The 19,137-nt window shown below is 39.4% G+C and overlaps 1 protein-coding gene across 3 annotated transcripts in view; it reads right to left on the bottom strand.

Annotated features, from left to right (window-relative positions):
- Positions 1 to 1,550: 1,550 nt before the first annotated feature.
- The window catches only part of ZNF608 (zinc finger protein 608), a 121,357-nt gene continuing 103,770 nt past the window's right edge, over positions 1,551 to 19,137 (bottom strand). For 2 of the 3 annotated variants that reach the window (XM_014577046.3, XM_006130110.4), the window contains 7 exons: positions 11,579 to 11,666; positions 8,674 to 11,122; positions 6,352 to 6,769; positions 5,635 to 5,807; positions 4,857 to 5,010; positions 3,535 to 3,616; positions 1,551 to 2,513 (listed from right to left, as the gene is read on the bottom strand). In XM_014577046.3, the coding sequence (XP_014432532.2) occupies positions 2,507 to 2,513; positions 3,535 to 3,616; positions 4,857 to 5,010; positions 5,635 to 5,807; positions 6,352 to 6,769; positions 8,674 to 11,122; positions 11,579 to 11,666 (3,371 nt within the window). In that variant the 3' untranslated portion in view covers positions 1,551 to 2,506. Of the gene's footprint in view, positions 2,514 to 3,530; positions 3,617 to 4,856; positions 5,011 to 5,634; positions 5,808 to 6,351; positions 6,770 to 8,673; positions 11,123 to 11,578; positions 11,667 to 19,137 lie in introns of those variants that run through there. The other variant, XM_075931932.1, reaches the window with a different exon arrangement.

Genomic DNA, 19,137 nt, shown 5'->3' with positions numbered 1-19,137 from the left:
TTTTGCAGATGTCAGCCATGCTGTACTTCTTCTAGTAGTTCACAATTGCAAAATATGTAGGCTGTTAGTTCCTCAAACTGTTAAAGTCAATGGAAAGCCACAGTGACAGAGGAACAGATTGTCAGTGGAAGAAACCAATGAATGGCTTTGGCTACTAGCCTCTCTTAAAGCCTAAAGAATGTAATGAAACTCTGGCATTAATAATTTTTTAAACTGCTGTTTATTTCTGTCAATCACAGTAATTCATTCAGGTTACATATGGACACTCATTCTTAAGCCACACTAAATCAGAATCACCAATAGTGTGCATGTATAAAGTCTGTTTAGCTTAGAAGTGTTAAAGGCAAATCTATGCCACATTTCAAGACAAGGCAATTGAAATGTTAATATTAGGACACTTATTAAGTGGTCAAGAATTCTGTACTTGATATCCTCTTCCCCTCCAGCCCCAAAGAATACACCCTTTCCCCCCATTTCTTAAGTTAATTTGAACTGTGTCAGCACTGCAATCCTTCCATGTGTTCAGGACCAGATGATAAGAGCAGCCCAGAGATGAATAATGTATAGTAAAATCAATAAACCTTATTACTAGCCACTAAGGGGGCCGATTTTATGTCCATAAAAGTAAAACAATTATAGCAACATTAATGGCAGATTCATCAAGGTAATATAACAAATTCAAGTATGCTTGTCTATTGGGAATCTTTAATTCACCCTTGTGCATTTAGTATCCACTAAGCAAGAGAGATGGTACCCACTTCATTCACAAGCTCTGACCTCTGGCAGTGCACGTTGTCATCAGAATAGAGAATGAGAGTTCAAAACCCCCTGTATTTGCTGATGAATGTTTCAGTGGTATGCAATCAAGGACAAAGCTGACACCTGAAATAACCTGGCTAACCATTTGTTTCTTTCATGCATTAACTGGTGCTCTTTTTTTCCCACCGTCTTGTACTCTACTTACTGCAGTGGAACAAACTATCAGAGAAGGCAGTAAGATATACAAGACTGTCTATTCTCAAGTAGTATGACTAGGAATACTTAAAACAAAGAAGGGCTAATTTTGTCCCAGGTACATCCAATCAACTCCACACAGTGGGGCTGCACAGGTTAAATCCAGGGCAAAGTTTAGCCAGTGTTTCTAGCGCACACAGCAAGTCATTTCTCAGCTGACAGTATTAGCAGCTTAAGTATCAATTAGAAGAATCACTCCTGGTGCTAGGAACCTGATCCAAATACTGAAATCAATGGAAAGACCTCCTTTAATCACAGTTGTGGCTCAGGCCTTATGTGCCAAAAAGGGAGAAGGGGCCAGGAGAAAAAGGTACAAGTTGGGTATGGAGTGAGTGAATTCATTTCAAAGATAGTATAATGGCCAAACTGGGGGGTGCTGCCCAGGAACCAAGCCAAAATTCTTCTGGAGACACTAGCAGCTATATGGTGTTAGCTATATAGCTAACTGACTCTGCCAAACATACCTATTGGTATTTAGGACACACTCTCTTTCTAAGCTGGGCAGAGGAAAGCAAGGTGAGACGGACACCAAAAAATACAAAAACAACTTTTTTTTTTTATTCTGATTGCCAAATTATTTAAGGCAGGTATAAAAATGAAAGCATTCAATATACATTTTACATAAAATAAACTAGATTACAGCATAAAACAAGTAACCAGGCAATGGCATTAAAGTCTCTCTTCTAAAACTGGATAATTGTAAACATTTAAAAAAAAGACTGTAGGACTATTCAAGTAATAGAACAATCACAGATGTCTTCTGGTATGCAGGCTATCGGGTTATTTGCCATTCAAGATTATCAAAAAAGACATTTCATTATTCACAGATACTCATTATTTCCCCATTTAAAATCTATACATTATGTACAACACAGTTTTTGTGGTACTGGCAATCCCATGCCTTCCAAATGTATATTTGTCACAATACACAATTACAATGAAACAGTGAGTACAGTAACATTTTACACTGATGCATCTTAACAGGAGCCACCAAATAGACATCTAAATTGTACCAAAGTGTCATCATCACAGTTAGCCTCTCTGAGGGCTTGTGGGCAATATTAGAAGGGTATGCAAGGTTCAGGCACACTGATACATAACATTATTTATTTACAATTAAAAAGCAAAAAGAAAAGAAAAACGGCCTTTTGTGGTTAACATTTTTCTAAACATGACAAGTACATTTTTTCTTTATTGTGTGGTTTGCAACTTAGCAGCAGACCCCATGTACGAGCCTGGTTACCAATACAAAAAAAGTAAAGAATATATATATATATATATATATGCATATATATACACATATATATATAAACAGAAGTCTAATTACAGCAACATTTGTTACTCTGTGATAAAATCTGCAATTTACAAAAATGAAATGACTGGTTTTTGCCTGCCATTAAGGCATTTCAAATTAACACCATGGAACTGATGTCTGTAATAAAGCGCTTCCCCATGTGATCCAGTCACATGACAATGTACGTTTCCAAACTCCTCATTCTCTAAAAAAAAAAAAAAAAAAGAGAGAGAGAGAATGAGGCTTTAGTATGATATCCTTTCCAGTCACTTAACTCTCAACACTTGAAATGAACAAAAACTGTGAAACCAAACACATGTAACTAGTATTGCTAACCCCATTCTCCTACTCCAAATTATGTCTTCTAGTTTCTGAATGTTTCAGGTACACCTGGGTCACACGTTCATACTTTTCTCTGCAACACCGAGTGCTAAAAAACTTTCTTTTTATTCAAATGAAAGCTGAGAGTCTCATGTAATCACATGCCTCTGGGAGACTGGGGCTTTAAGAAAAACAGGACTTGTGATAAACTCATGAAAGTTGGTAATTACTGCATAAGATTTATCCTGGAGGTGTAGAAGAGAGACTTCATTGTTAAAGCAGATTTTGAGCTTTTCACTTAAACCAGAATTTTTATTACACATAAGGTTTCCATCTCCTTTAGATTTTGAAAAGTAAATTCTATTTAAAAGCAAGTAAATAATTTGAAGGCAATTATATCTGATGCCTATGCAACTTTAAAATATAATCTTTAGAGTGCCTTCTAACATATTTTATTTCCAACAAAAGTTTGTGAAAATCAGGAAGCCAGATATACTTGTAATAAGAGCAGAAGTTTACTCAACTTTAGATGGAACTAATCCAAAATTAATCCCTTGACTTGCCTTTCTATAAAAACATTTTGAATCCTAATTATATACTTCATAATGGATTGTTTTACTTTAATAGTACCAAGAGGTAAAGGATATTCTCTGAAAATCTCAGATGATAGGCAATCATTGATTAATTATCTACATTATGATTATAGTATGAGGGTCAAAGACAAGTGTCTTGTTAGGAAGAATAGAGCTACAATTAACCAAAAAACCCCTAGCACCGCACCCTTCTCAATAAAAGCTGCTATCTATAGGGATGCAGACCTCCAGTCTAAGAAACCTGTAATTTTCTCCCTCCTTCCCTATTAAGATGTCTGTATAAGTATAATTCAAGGTTTACAAGATATTTACCTTCTTTGTGCAGGAAACATACCAGATGCAGATGCCTGAGCAGCCACCTGCTGAGTGGCAACAAGGGCAGCAGAGGTCAACCCTGACGGAAAGAAGAAACAAAAGACTGGATATATGTCTGGGTTTTATGGTGTTCAGAGAAATGATGGGTATAATCATTGGTGTAAAAATGACAAGAACCATAAATAGCAGCCAATCACTTTTCGCAGGATGCATACATCAAATATTTCTGGCAAGTAAGATAAGACAATTTGCCTGGTCTGACCCATGTGCCTTTATATAATGTGCCGAATTTTCCTTAATAGGCATTTTACAAGAAAATATGGCATTCTACTTTATTGTATTTCTTTCCAAGCACTGCACTGCATGGTGCTAAACGATTTGTATGAAATCCTGAATAGGAAGCTCAGTAGAAATAATGGGTACCAGGAAACAACAAGAATCAAAAGTCACAGTAAATTACAGAAACGACATGCTAGCTGCTTGGAATACAATACTTCCATCTTAACGTATCATTTTAAAATTTCTCCCACTGAAAGAGCATAATGCATCCCAAAAGGCATATGGAATCGCTGAATCAAATTTAGTAACATTTCAGACTTTTGCATAAGAAAATGACTCTAAGGCACTGAGTGAACACAACGAATTAATGTAATTTTAGCTGTACACTGCACTAGAGTGTACTTCACTGCATGGGAGGAAATCTTTTCCTTCTGCAAGAACTGTGTCAGAATAAAGCAAAAACTTATGGAGAATTTCATGCATGTCTTATTGTTGTTCTTTTCCCTTAACTGCAACAATATGTGCTGTATTCACCTGAAGAAAAATATATCATGTGCTATTTGAGAAGCTATAGCTGTGACAATCTCAAGGCTGACTGCAGGGTCCCTGTTGTACATAAATTTTGTTCAAAATTAAAAGCTTTTCTCTTAACCATGCTCTCTCCATTGTTTACACAAGACTAATTGTGTAAAAAGGCTTATTTGTTTTACCTCCTTTGGGTCTTTCTAATCAGTTCATGTCAGTTTGTATTATGGGTGAAAATACTCATGTGAACGATATCCTAGCTGATAAAGTAAAATTTTAATAATCTCCTGGCAATCAGTGGTTGAGTTCTAAAACGGTATTACTCAAGCATGAAACAATAGCTATAGCGCAATATGGTATTAGTAGCTTAGTCCTTGCTGAGAGTTTTCAAGCTATTTTTTTCTGGTTTCAGTAAAACAAGGGTTTCTATTAAAATTGCTTCATCTCATACTTGCAGCATCTATTAAACAACTTCAAAAGACACGTTGATCCCACTGTCTGAAACCACAGCTCACCTTGAAATGGGTCATATTGCCCTGGTATAAGTGGGTAGCCCATTCCAACATGCGTGTGGTGATGTGTATGAAGGTGCCGCTGGCCAAATGGGGAGTGACGATCTCGCTCCCTCTCTGCTTCCCGCTCACGCTCAGCTGTAGATTTTTCCACAGGCTGATAATAAAAAGGAATAAAAGGAAATGTATATAATCTCTCTTAAATACACTCCCTCTGGATATTAAGCCATGGACATTTACACACAACTATGAGCACACTGGAGAGGATTTGCTTTGCTCCCCAGGTACAAAGCTGCCCTAAAGTTATCTGAAGACAAAATAACACTATTGGCTCTGACATGGCCATCTCCAAAGTAAGATTTCAATAATTTGCTTTTCAGAAGATAACAGAGCTACAGCAAATATTTTGAAGAAGTATTACCAAATCCCATAGTTCTACTTCTTATCTCGTTATCTGTTTTCAGACAGGAGCTTCTTGGTAAACTGTAACAAAGTATACCATGTACCAAGAGGTATCTATGAATCTGGATTTCCATCTGAATCTACTTATTTGTACTAGGAAATACATAAGCACAAAACGCTGTTACATTTGTCACTTCCAGGTTATGCTAAGGGACCATGCTGATTTTAAATTACTTTTGATTTAAATAATGGCTTAAAAAAAATCTCGAACTCATAGCTTGACTACAAAATGAGGCACTTTTTTTGGATGATGTTCTCTGCCCTTTTCCTACCCTTTCCCAAACGTATTGCTCTTCAGTAACAACAGATGAAACCTTACAGCAGGAGACTTGCTACGGTACTGGTTGGCATGCTGCTGGAGCAAATCCAGTGCTTTAGATTCAGTGGTTGATTTTGCGTTGATGCTAGGGCTGGTATTGACTTTCTCCGCCTCTTCTCTCCCTGACATCTTCCCATAAACAGGATAATGAAATCCCGGTGAGAGATAGGCCCCTGCAGATAAACAATAAATGCCACATCAACTTACTGTTTTTACATTTGGTTATACCACTATGGGGTAGAGAGATTCCAATACAGGGGATTACATCAAAATCAGATCACGTGATTATAGAACTGTATCTTTGTTCTTCGATTTTTTTCAGCTAATTCACCCTGATGAATGGAGGTTATAAAGAGGGTTGATCTTACAGACATTTCAGACATTTATGGGTCCTCTTAAGTGAAAGGAATAGTAACTATAATGGTTCTGACAGTAAGTGCTTAGAATATTTTTATAGGCAATAAACTATCTGTCAGTCTAACAGCAACAGCAGCCTGTCAGGGGCTGTGGAAACCCATAGCTGGGAACTCTGACAGTTCATAAAAGGAACATGTTGTATTAAATCAGTTTAATCTGCAGAACTTTCCCTCGCATAAGAACAAGCAAAACAAATGTCATCTGTGAGGCTGCTAGTAGCCAATATTAAAATGTAGGTTTTACTGCAATGTTAGTGCGTAAATCTTTACCAGTGTACAATGTCCGTTACAGAATACATACCAGGATAGCTGTGCATTAGAACAGGAGAGACTGCACGGTACGCAGGATGGTTGGGATCGTACATCTGTGGGTAAGGATAAGCGTGCAAGTACTGTATATATGACTGATGCTGACTCATTGGTGAGGAAACAGCCACTCTAGCACCTCGAGAGTCCTTCCAATTTACAGGAGTCTTTCGATCATCATTTTTTATCTTGCTCTCCTCCAATGACTGAGAATCAGAACGCTTAACCTCTTTTGGCTCCTCTTTAATGTTTGTTAATGAGACAGGAAGGTTAGGTATGGAACCTTCTTTATTAGGTGTTTTTCTAGGGCTGTCTTCTTTTAGTTTTTTCTCCCGATCAAGTTCTTCTGATTTTTGTTGATCAAGGTATTTGGGCTGGTAGACGTAATGATGCCATGATCTTGAATCTGCGTCCTGATAGCAGGGAGAAATACATTTTGTTGTAAATGTTCAAAAACAAAATAGTTATTGATATTTGTCACTCTTCTGTAGATGTCTTCTTTTAATAACACACCGGATTATGTATATTGTAGGACAGACTTGTTTCTTACAAGTTCACTATACTTCTAAATTCAAAATCCAGCCAACTTAACAATGTAATACGTAGACACTGACTCTGTGGATGCTCTTAAAAAAAGAAAAGAGTGGGTATTTAGTACCCACCAGAAGCCAGCTCCTGTGCCTCCCATCCACTGGCAGTGATCATTTCCTCCCCATCCCTCGTGCCCACTACGATAAGCTGTTTCAGGTTGAACAGGAGGTGCTGGGGGAGAGGGGAGGAGTGAGAATGGGGTATGAAAGGAAGGTGGTGGAATTGGGCAAGAAGAGGTGGGGCAGAGCAGGGGCTGGTAAAAGGGGGGAGGGGTTGAGGCTTGGGTGAGGGATGGAGATGTGGTTGAGCACCCCCACGGCCCTAAGGAATCCAGTGCCTGAAACATAACAGCAATAAAATTCTAACAGAATTCTGACTGAATTACTTCATCTTATATCCTTTCTCATGCTTTTGTCGAGGTTAATTATGAAATACATACAAATTAGATGTTACAATTATGTGATACTATACATAAAATATGTATTTTTACTAAAGGCCATAGAAAGACTTTCCCATCTGTAAACTACAATATGCTATGTCAAAGGATTTAGATCATTTGAAATGATGAACCTGAAGAAAAAAAAAAAAAAAGCTTGCTGGAAAGGTGTTTACAGTGGCCTTAATACTGCCAACATTTGTACTACTGAGTCACTCTACACACTGCAGTACCATTCAACTCAGTGGGATTGTTCACAAGGGTGAAGTTACAACAGTGCAGCACTGTCACAGAACTGAGGCCAGGGTTTGAGAAATGTGTGCAGAATATATCTAACTATTATAAAGGAATTTACAAACATGTTAAGAGTGGCTATATGGCTTCTATAAAACAGCATACATAAATTGCACTAGCTTTGTTTCAGATACTCATCTTAGTCTAAAGGTATCTTCTCCTATCCAGACCTGAACCATCCCACTTTCCTTCTAGTTCTATGACCCTCCTTCATTCAACTCCGCCTTACCTTGAAAGATGGCTTATTAAGACTTAATCTGGGATATACCAAATGCCAGCGTATGCAGCTATTCCCAGTACGGGAACACTGGGTCACAAAGAAACAGTAACGTGTCTTGGCAGGGAAGTGGACTGAAAGGCTGTCTAAGATATGGGAAGGCCAAGAAGAGCCAAAGTGGTAAAACCATCATTGACTTCGGTAGGGACAGGATTTTACCCATTCGTGGCCCTGCAGGGCTCATGCACTTACTGAGGACAGATTGGAAGGTTGTCCCCTGAACCATTCTGAAAAGGCCAAGCTGGATTAGGATAAAGAGTTGAGCATCAAATGAATCTGCACACCTATCTTTAGTAAAAGCAAGCTGTCATCAAAAAACAAGCCAATAACAACCCAAGCCATTTTTTCAAACACTTTGTACTTCATTCACAGTGAAAAGTGCTTATTTCTTGAATGACTGACATTTACATTCCGGAGTTTTTATTTTACTTGTTTCTATATGGACATATGAATTCCATTTAATTAAGGTTTTTAAAATTAATTTTAATCCATTTCGTAAACCTGGATTCTGTCACCTCTACTCATGCCTTGTTCTGTCCCTCTCCCAGAAGCCCCTCTGAAAGCAATAGATCTACCCAAGGAATAAAGTACTACACAATGTCAGAAAGGATGGCAGAGTTTGACCCGTTAGGTAAGATAGAAAAATACAGTAAAATCGTATCTGTGAAACTTTTAAGAATAATTCAAGATGATCTGTATTCACGTTCCAGGGACCTCACCTGTTTAAATCTTGTGGTAGGATCTACTCCTGTCTGTTTCATTGAGTCCATAACAGATTTCATTTCCACAGCCTCCTTTATAAGCTGATGGTTTTCCATTTGTTTGGCTTTGAAGCTATCAGACTGAAGTTGCTGCTGGTGACTGGAAAGAATCTGTGATTTGTTTGTCTCTTCTGCTTTGCTGGGGACTGATGACCCTATTTTAGTGTTATTTTTGCTCGTCTCTGGGACTGAAGGAGCCTTTGAGATAGTAGCAGACGGAATATTTTTCTGCTTGTCGTCTTTTCCTAGTTCCTTCAGTGAGGGTTCACTTTTCCTTTCACAGTCTCTCCCAGTTTGTGACATTTTCTGCTCTGCCAGTCTCTGGTCCTCATAATATTTTTCATACTGCTGCCTATAGGCAGGATTGGAGGCCATTAAGGACTTTTGGTCCATGTAAAGCCCGTAGGCATACTGTCCATAATAAAGTGACTGGGCAAGTGCAGGATGTCTTTGAGTTATTACTGACTGATGCTGAGGTTGTAAATTAGTGGAATTAGTATCATTTTTCTTGGAATCTGATGGTTCTGTTTTGTCTTTCTTTTCAACCTCTTCCTCGGCCTCCTTTTTGATCTTCAATCCCTGTGAGGTACTGCTGTTCCCAGCTGCAGGGGTGCTGACCTGTCCAGAGTGCATGTAACTTGGAGAATAATAAGGATCGTAGCCATGGTAATAGGGAGAATGGGACTCTTTTACTTGTGATGATTGTGCTGTGATTGAAGAATGTCCTTTTACAACACTTTCCTTATTAGAAATAATATCTGAAGGAGAGCTGGCCTTTGACCTCATGCCCTCTGACCTGCTGTCAGAACCACCATCATCCGCAGCATCAGAAATATCAGAATAAGCTGGGCTATTGGTTTTAGCAGCTGCACTATCTGCACCATTTTGTGTCAACACATGCAGTGGCGCCAAAGAAGATTGTCCGTTCACCAAAGTGCTGCATTCCATTCTGGAGGCACTCCCTATAGAAGGGCTGGGTGCATTGTCTGTGAAAGTGTAAACCTTATCAGCTTCAGCTTTAATACTTGCCATCCTACTCTCTTGAGACTCTGACAGTCCATTAGCTAACACTTCATTCTTGTTGAGATGGTCCTTTAAAAAATGTCCAGATAAATCTTTCCCAGACCCTTTTGAATCCTCTAGCTTTCCCATCTTAGAATCCATCTTAGGACTTCCAGTCTCTTTGCTTTCTTTGTCCTTTAGCTTTCTCTTCTCCTTTTTCTTTTTGTCTTTGAGAGATGTGAGAGCTGGATTTACAGTGCTTGGCTCTCCCATAATTGTGGGCTTTGGTTGAATAGGTTTTAACGGAGGGCTCTTTGGTGTAGCCTGAACAACAGTCGTTGTTAAGGAGGGCAATCCTGGTATTGTCCCTGTCGTGGTGGTTGTAAAGGCTGTTGTGGGTATAGCAATTAATTGGGGAGGAGTAGGGGCTGGAGCTGGGGCAATAGGCCTTGCTGTTTTAAGTTTTGATAGATTTTTATCCACTTTGCAATTATTGGCTTTTTTGCCCTTGTCTTTATCACCCAAATTTTTCTTGTCTATTAATCCTTCCGCTTCTAGTTTGGGCATTTCAGAGGCCAAACTGCTCTCTGCTACTGAGCAACTGTCCAATGTGGTTGCCATATTAGAAATTACAGGAAGGCTATTCAATTCACTGTTTGGGCCCTTCTTTTTACCAGAATTCTTGCCAGTTTTAGAACTGATAATTGAAGTTGGGCCATTATTGGTCAACTCTCTTTTTCCCTTGGGTGTCCCTGGGGTATTAAGAGGGCAAGGAGATGTTGGTGCTTTTAGCTGATCAAAACTTGATAAACTTGTGCTTGGCTCACTGCATTCAAGTGCCACATTACTTAATGCTTCCTCACAATCTGAAATTTTATCTTCACTGTCAGGCTCAAATTCCAGCTTGTTTTCTGGATCTAAATGTGCATGAGCCTGGTGGTAACGCAGTCCATTAATGTGCTTGTACTTTTTGTTGCAATTGGGATGAGGGCAATCAATCAGTACTGGAGAAGAGCAGCCTTGGTCCAAAAATGTAGTCTCGAGTTTCCCCTGTGGTGTGGTTGGAGTGCTTCTAGAATTGGTGCGAATACGCTTTCCAGATTTATTGTCCTCTGAACTGGAGTTCAAGTCTAGCTCCATCGGAGGCTTATTTTTCCTCTTATTTGTGGATGAGGGGCTGGCTTTGACATCTTCCACTGCACAATTTGGGGGTGTCCTGCGTCCACTTGAGTTAAGGCTGCCCCGCCTCCCCTTTCCATTGGCACCACCTCTGTTCTTGTTCTGCAGTCCCCTTGACTCTGTAAAGCTCACATCATTTCCAGGTGCAGCTGCAGTGGACCGTGCGCGCTTTCCTCTTCCCCGACCTCCTCGCATTTCCAGGTCACTTGTTGGTGATTCACAAAACCTATGTTAAGAAGAGCAGCAGTCAGAACAGAGACTAAAATGTCATCACCAGAAAACATGAACTGTTATAACTATATCATGGCTTCACGTAATGCAATGCTGTTAGAGAAAGGATGGGCTCTTTCAAATAGGAATGTCATGAAATATAAACAAAACATTTGCTTCAGGAACATTACTGACAAAGAGAAAAAAGGTATATTTCTTAGTATCCAAGAAAATATATTAAAATGAACTTAAAGTCTGTTTAATTCCAGGGATATTTTTTCAATAACAATAGAAAATACAGAATCCCTCCTCACTGTCTGCTTATTGCAATGTGTAAGAGAGAATTACACATTCCTGTTCTGTATGGTTTCAATTATATGCAGTTGTTCTGTATTAATCTCTGTACAGTTTTTTGCCAAAGACTAGGGGTGGGATGGAGTAGAGAAAAAAAAGTCCCAGTATGATTACTTACCTGGGAGGGGCCCAATCATGCTTTGTGCAATCCAGCAGGGTCCCAACGTAAGTCTTGTTCCGCCATGTAACGTTTACCACAAGGACACCTGTACAGGGGAAAGAAACAAAGTATTATCACAGTTAGAACAATTAAAAAAAGATGAATAGAGCTACATTCTTGTTTGCTTTCAAAAGCTGTGGTCTACACTCTTCCTCTTTTTTGGTTTCAGTGACCTCAAGTTAAAACCCACAGGAAAGAGTGTGTGTGTCTGCGATCAAGATACAGCTGACAGAAGGAAATGGTTTTTGCCATGTCCTGCTGTAAAACGGCAACATTCACCTCTTAATTTTGCTATTACTGCACATAATTGCTTTCATTTGGCTGGCAGCCAGCATAAACTAAGCACCAGTTACCAGTGGTTAAATCAGTAGGTGACTCAGAACAATACTAGAATGGCGATTTTATTTATTTGAAATAATGAATATCCAAAATACCACACACACACACAAGCTTTGTTAGGTAGCTAAAATCCTCTTTATTATTTGCATTTGCTCTTTCATTGTGAACCTTCCATTAACTTGGCTCCAAACTTTAAATTGAGGCATTTAGGAGGAAAATGTATATAATATTGTTATTATTTATATGATAAATATAAAACAAAACCAACATGCTGTTTCAATGTGAATTTGTTCATCATTTAAATCTTTGCTTTAAAAATACTCCCGTTAAAAAATAAATAAATCTGCACAATACATGTGGATTAGAGTTTTGTTTTGTCTGAAAAAAAAATCAATGTATTATTAAGTAATCACCTTATTGGTTTCTTACATAAAAAAGGAAGGTTTCAGTAAAACCCATTCAGCTTTCTCTCAAACACTTTTTCACAGACACAATTTATAAGCATGTTTGTGGACTAGTCAACAAAATTACTCCTTTTATTCATTAGATGCTGTTAGATAAACATAAGGCAATATTCTGAATCAGTTCTCATGTCTCTTTAGAATGAATCCTGAAAAGATTATTTTCACTTAGGCAGAAGAAGAGTTATAGTGCAAAATGTTTCCAGAAATTCATTCTAAAGAACTGAATATTAACTAAAACTACAAACACAAATTTTGTTGTTTGCATTTCTCTATATTTTCCTTGTTCTAGCTAGCTCTAGTTTTCTTACAATGGAAATAATAATGGCACTGTGCCAAGTATGTTTCTAGCCTGTCTGCTAGCTTTGTGTTACCAGTGTGATTTCTAATTTTACACTAAAACTATCCCGCTTTGCAGCACCAATGTAAAGTAAACATGTAACCTCCAGCTTATTTCCTTAGGGCCCTTTTAACAGCAGGAAAGTATTTGAAGTGCTGTTAGCTAAAGTACTAGGGAAGAAGGGATTTCCTTGAAAATTCTCAATAGCAGATTTGAAAATTGTTCCCCATATGGTTTTAAGTTGGTATTATTATACAGTGCCATATATTGTGGAAACATGGTCTAAAGGACAAAAAATAAACCATTTTTGAACCAAGGTCAAAAACAGACTCCCAGGTCAGTCTAAAATTCCTATTTAGGCAATCAGCTAAATTAAATTTATTTTTACCCATGCTTTGCAAGTAACCAAATGTAATAGCTGGGGACATATATTTTATCCCCACCCCTGTAAAATAAAAAACATGCACCTGACAAAGCTATAGGGGAAGGTGGAGTGATGTTTTTCTCATCATTTGCTCTCTTGGGCATTGTGTGTGGTGTCAGAGACCTTTCCAGCTGCTTAAAATTCTTCAGCATGTCAGCTATATTTACAGCAGTAGAATATATTTGTATTGCCAGAAGGTTACTGCGTTTTAGCTTTAGATGCAATAGGCTGAATCACTGTGTTCCAAAGTCTCTGATGTAGCACAAATGTATAATTAAAATTGCTTGAAAGGAAACATGAAAGAAACAACAAACCCTCCATTCTTAGAGTAATAAAATTAAAAACAGGAAAAGTCTGCACAAACACTTAACATTTGTCTGCAGTGAAAGGCTTTTGTTATTGCATTCCCCTAAGGGTTTCACATTTCCAACAAAAGCAGGCTTTGGATTGGCCAATTCCTGCTGAGAATATTACTATCTGATTGGCTGGGCTGAGCACTGCAGCACAGACCACAAAAAGCAAGTGCCTCAGATAAAAAGAGCTTCAAAGGGAAAAAAATGATGCAACTCTACAGTAAAGAGCAGTGAGTAAGTGAGAGAGTGACCGAGATAGAACAGTTTCTGCATATATAGTCTATCAGGCAGGAATAATCCCAACAATGAGAAGCCTAATGCTTCTTGACTCTGTAAATCAAACACTGGTTTGTTTGCACTAACTAGGCTTGTCAATTTGATGAAAGGTTACTGTCTGCTAAACTGTGTTGTGTTTATACACTAAGACCCATGTCATTGAACTGTTTTAAGATAGCGTTCAAACCTATTCCAAACTGTAAAAGTTGCATTTGCTCACAGGAAAACAGGATTAAGAAAAGGATTACTTTAAAAAAGTATTTACTCATTAATCATCTGTGGCACTGTTTAAGGGCAAGATTTTGTAAATAATGACCTAAATGAGGCTGATACCTCAAAATAGTAAACCACTCCAAATCTTTACTTGAATTATCAGTAAAATCTGAGAAATGTACTGTGATTGATAAAAAACAAAAGCAAAAAAATGAAGGTAGTTTCATCTTCAAAACGGAAGAGGGGAGAGAGCAGTTATAACCCTTTTGAGAAATCTTATCTATTTATAATGGTCAAAGGAATGCTTCTTTGCATGGGAGTTTAATTGTTGCAGACTGGTTCTCCTCTCCAGCAATATCTATTTATGCATCTGTAAAAAAGGAGCAAACAAATCTACATCCAGAGTTGCTTGCCTATAAATCCTGTGTGAATTGTTCTCTTACAGAGAAGTGTACATTCAGACCACATAATGCCACTTGAGCCAAAAGAGAATGGCAAATTTTGTCTTTGAGTATGTCTACACTAGCCCCCTAGTTCGATCTAGGGAGGCTAATGAGAGCGACTGAAATTGCATGTTATTCCTCCTGGAATGAGGTTTACCAGCTAATTCAATTTAAGGCTTTAATTCGGATTCCTGTTTCACTGCCGCGTGTAGTGGGCAGTATAGTGGGCAGTTACTTCGGGCTAGTCAATTTCTAAAATGGCGACTGGCTGGGAACATGCTAATGAAGCGCAGGATATTTAAATCTCGTGCTTCATTTGCAATTTCAGTCGCCCTCATTAGCCTCCCTAGATCGAACTAGGAGGCTAGTGTAGACGTACCCTTTGGGAAAATAAATGGAACATCATTTTACTTCTTGCGATGAAATTTAATTATTATTTTTTGTAGTCCCTGACCCTACTCAAGTGAATGGGCAAAAACTTAAAAGAAGGAAGAAAATGCCAGTGAAGACATGATGAAAATGAATGATCTGTCACTGGAAAGTTAGTTTCTGTAAACTAGAAGCTTAAAAGTAAATGTCATCTCTCCACTTCTCAACCATGGAGACATTAAAATACTATTTCTGTGGTAACATTAATGCTTTCATCTCATTTTGTTCTAATGATCATAACTCTCGGAGTGGAAATCATAGATCTTTCCCATCTTTAAATTCTATTATGCCATCTAGCTCAGCTCTCTCAGCTACTACAGAGAGTTCCCTAAAGTACATTTTCAGGATGTTGTCCAATCTTGTTCTAACTGTACAAAGCAATTGGGCTGTATGTCTTCTCTTGGGAGGAGAATACCAAAGCTTTAGAACTCTCTCTTTATTTTCATAATATTCAGTATAAATTTAACCTTAAATTCATTAAATTCATTTTGTTACTTTTTGTTAATTAACATGGATCATCCTAAATGATCCATGGCTTTTCCTTGGTATTTACATATATGTATATCATTATACTTCCCTGCACTTACTGTTCATTATATGTATATATGTAGTTTTATATTGTATGTTGAGTGCATGCACCCGTATGTTATATTTTTAAAATCAAAAAGCATAGAGATAGGCAGTAGAAGTAGGCACAAGCACGGAATAATTGAAATCGATAAGTAATTCAATAATTCTTAGAAGACATTCAAATGACCTTCCAGTATAAGAAAGTCAATACTGTATATTTAAAATAATAATGTGTCAAACAAACAGGAGTAAGTTCTTTCTTTATAAATCAGTTCTACTAGCATCTTACTCATTTTTGTTGGTCATTTCTAAGGCATCAATCCTTAAGGGTATAATGGAGTGTTTCTCAAAGTGGTCCACGGATTGCCGGTTTGCTGTTTACAGCCAAGGGGAACCACAGGAAGCAGCAGCCCGAGCCATGCCGCAAGGCTCCTTGACAGCAGAGCCAGTAAGTAAACAAACCGGAGCAGCCCAATAGCAGCTTTCACAGAGTGGGTCCATGGACCACTTTGAGAAACACTGGTACAATCCCACTTCAGGGATCTCAGGGTATGTCTACACTACCCCGCTAGTTCGAACTAGCGGGGTAATGTATGCATACCGCACTTGCTAATGAAGCCCGGGATTTGAATTTCCCGGGCTTCATTAGCATAAGCGGGGAGCCGCCATTTTTAAATCCCCGCTGCTTCGAACCCCGTGTAGCGCGGCTACACGGGGCTCGAACTAGGTAGTTCGGACTAGGGTCCTATTCCGAACTACCGGTACTCCTCGTGAAACGAGGAGTACCGGTAGTTCGGAATAGGTACCCTAGTCCGAACTACCTAGTTCGAGCCCCGTGTAGCCGCGCTACACGGGGTTCGAAGCAGCGGGGATTTAAAAATGGCGGCTCCCCGCTTATGCTAATGAAGCCCGGGAAATTCAAATCCCGGGCTTCATTAGCAAGTGCGGTATGCATACATTACCCCGCTAGTTCGAACTAGCGGGGTAGTGTAGACATACCCTCACATCCTTAAGTTAACTGGGTCTAAACTTAATTCTAATTTGCCAGTATCTTTTTGTCTATTATGAAACAGAATCATGTAGACAACCTCAGAGACACATCTGTAGAAAGGAAGCCTTTACTCTCTACTCTTTAGGAAACATTGTAGAAGAGGATGAATTCTCATTCCTTTATGAACAGAATCTCTTTGGCCCTGGGAAAGTTCTCTTAATAACGTGCAATGAAAAAAACCACTTCCAAAAAATTAAAATGATCACACAGATGCCTCAAGTGAACAGAAGCAACATGGAATATAGGACTGCCTCATATGGAGATGTTCAACTGGAAGACCCACTGAAGGCAGAACCTTAGAAGATGAAAATAGACATGATAAAACACCTGATGGAAGGAGCCTGCATGACCTTTGTTGCGCCTCTTCTGGTGAAAATACAGCACTGTAACCACCTCTCCAACAAGTCTTATTCTGATATCATCAGGAGGGGGAAAAGCCAACGCAGTCACCTTAACAGGCCATGAAAAAGAGCCTAACAGGTGTTGAGAAGGCCCCATCTCAAGTTCTTCCATAGGAAAGTCCCTAGCACATACAAAATGCAGGACAATGTAGCACTTTAAAGACTAACAAGATGGTTTATTAGATGATGAGCTTTCGTGGGCCAGACCCACTTCCTCAGATCAAATAGTGGAAGAAAGTAGTCACAACCATATATACCAAAGGATACAATTAAAAAAATGAACAAATATGAAAAGGACAAATCACATTGCAGAACAGGAGGGAGATGGGGGGGGGGAGGAAGGAAGGTAAGTGTCTGTGAATTGATTATATTAGAGGTAGGGAGAGTGGGATGTTTGTGAGTTAATGGTATTAGAGGTGATAATTGGGGAAACTATCTTGGTAATGGGTGAGATAGTTCAAATGTTTGTTGAGTCCTTTTTGGAAAGTGTCGAATTTTAACATGAATGACGAAGTAAGATGGTGACCTTGCTGTTGCGAATGATTCCTGTGTTTAGCCAAAACAGAAGAGTTGAAAGGGAACCAAGGGGGTAGGGAGTGGGTTAACCATGAGGGTTTTTCACATCCCTGATATAGAGGAGCCACAACTATGGAAGTCACTGGTACCAAACAGTGCTCTGGGGCTGAAGCCAGGACAATGGAAGCCTGCATTTCCCATCCTGGTAACAGGCAAGTTTCCTGAACTGCAGGGGGAGCTGGCACCAACAGGTTAAGTAATTCTATGTCTGCCTCAAAAGCCTCAAGTCTAGGCTGCATTGGAAAGGGCTCCAGAGCCTGCAATACTGAAAGACATGCAGGCCTTTAGCGATTGGTCTCATCAGACGATTCTGGTGCTCCAGATTCAGCAATCCCTCCTGGCTTATGGACTGCATCTGGGAGTTACTCTTCTCTGAGCACACCACCAAGTTCTTGCCTCTGCATGGCACCTTCCCCATAGAATTTGAAGACACGCAGTCTTTGGGAGACTTATGGTGTCTTTTCTGAGACACCGGCAACAAGCATCTGCCCCTGGACTCAGAAAAGGGGAGCACCTCTCACTGACTCAGATGTGCACCATACCCATTCTGAGCAGAAAGGTTCCGACAGCAGTTGAAGTACAGGCTTCATTGGCAAGTACTTCAGTCTGGCAGTCATGTCTTCATATTGAGGGTTTGTCCCTCTCCCTGAAACATAAGGCAGCTAGGTGTGGGTTGCTCAGTGGCATAGACATATAACATGACTGGCAGGCCTTGCAGTCAGAAGAATGAGGTCTAAGTCAGGTACCAAACCTGGTACCCAGTCACAGACCCCACCCTAAAACCTAGGTCTACAGGTATTGTACACACTGGAGGGAAGACTTCCAGACACAAAGATCAAGCTCCAACAACCGTCACTGGCAGTAGGAAGGAACTGAGGCGAGTAGGAGGAGCACAGTCTTTCATACCTGGATGAAGTGTCAAGAAGCATCAGAGGGCACTCCTACTAATCCATTAGGTACTAGTCAGGAGAAAATGTCTGACAACTGTGCAAAAGGCAAGCACACACCTTTAGTGTAATGGACATGTGCAATCACTAATAGAAGAAGGAGTATTTTTGCTATTTATGATACTGTCTCTTTTCTGCCCATTTTGCTAACATTATTTCAACTGGAGGCACAACTGGAAAATATTCTGGGGAACACAGGAGCAACATTCCCTCTAATTTTTTCCAGCCACATGCAGAATAAATGTACCTTCCCAGAGGCTGCACCTAGAACCACCTTGGGCACCCCCAACAACTTGCCCTAATCTCAGCTCAGAGCCCCTTTCGCACTCCAAATCCCTTAATCCAAGACCAGAGTCTACACCCTAACCCACTGCCCCTGCTTGATGAAAGTGAAGGAGGATGGGCAAGAGAGGCAGGACAGAGTGGGCAGGGGCAGGGCTTCAGAGAAGGGGCACAAAGGAAGCGGGGTAAGGGTATTTGGGTTTGAGGTAGATCTTGGATTACACAAATTCAAAAAGTGATTTTGTGCTTAAAAAGGTCGGAGACCACTGGGTTAAATAAAAATGCCACTTCCAAACTATGTAGGTGGACTACTAATTCCATAAACTTAAAAAACAACAAATAGTCTGGTAGCGCTTTAAAGACTAACAAAACGTATAGATGGTATCATGAGCTTTTGTGGGCACGGCTCTTC

This window comes from Pelodiscus sinensis, chromosome 6 (genome assembly GCF_049634645.1).
Source record: "Pelodiscus sinensis isolate JC-2024 chromosome 6, ASM4963464v1, whole genome shotgun sequence".
Taxonomy (NCBI): Eukaryota; Metazoa; Chordata; order Testudines; family Trionychidae; genus Pelodiscus; species Pelodiscus sinensis.
The sequence above is the reverse complement of the archived record's forward strand: the minus strand, read 5'-3'. Positions and strand labels throughout refer to the sequence as shown.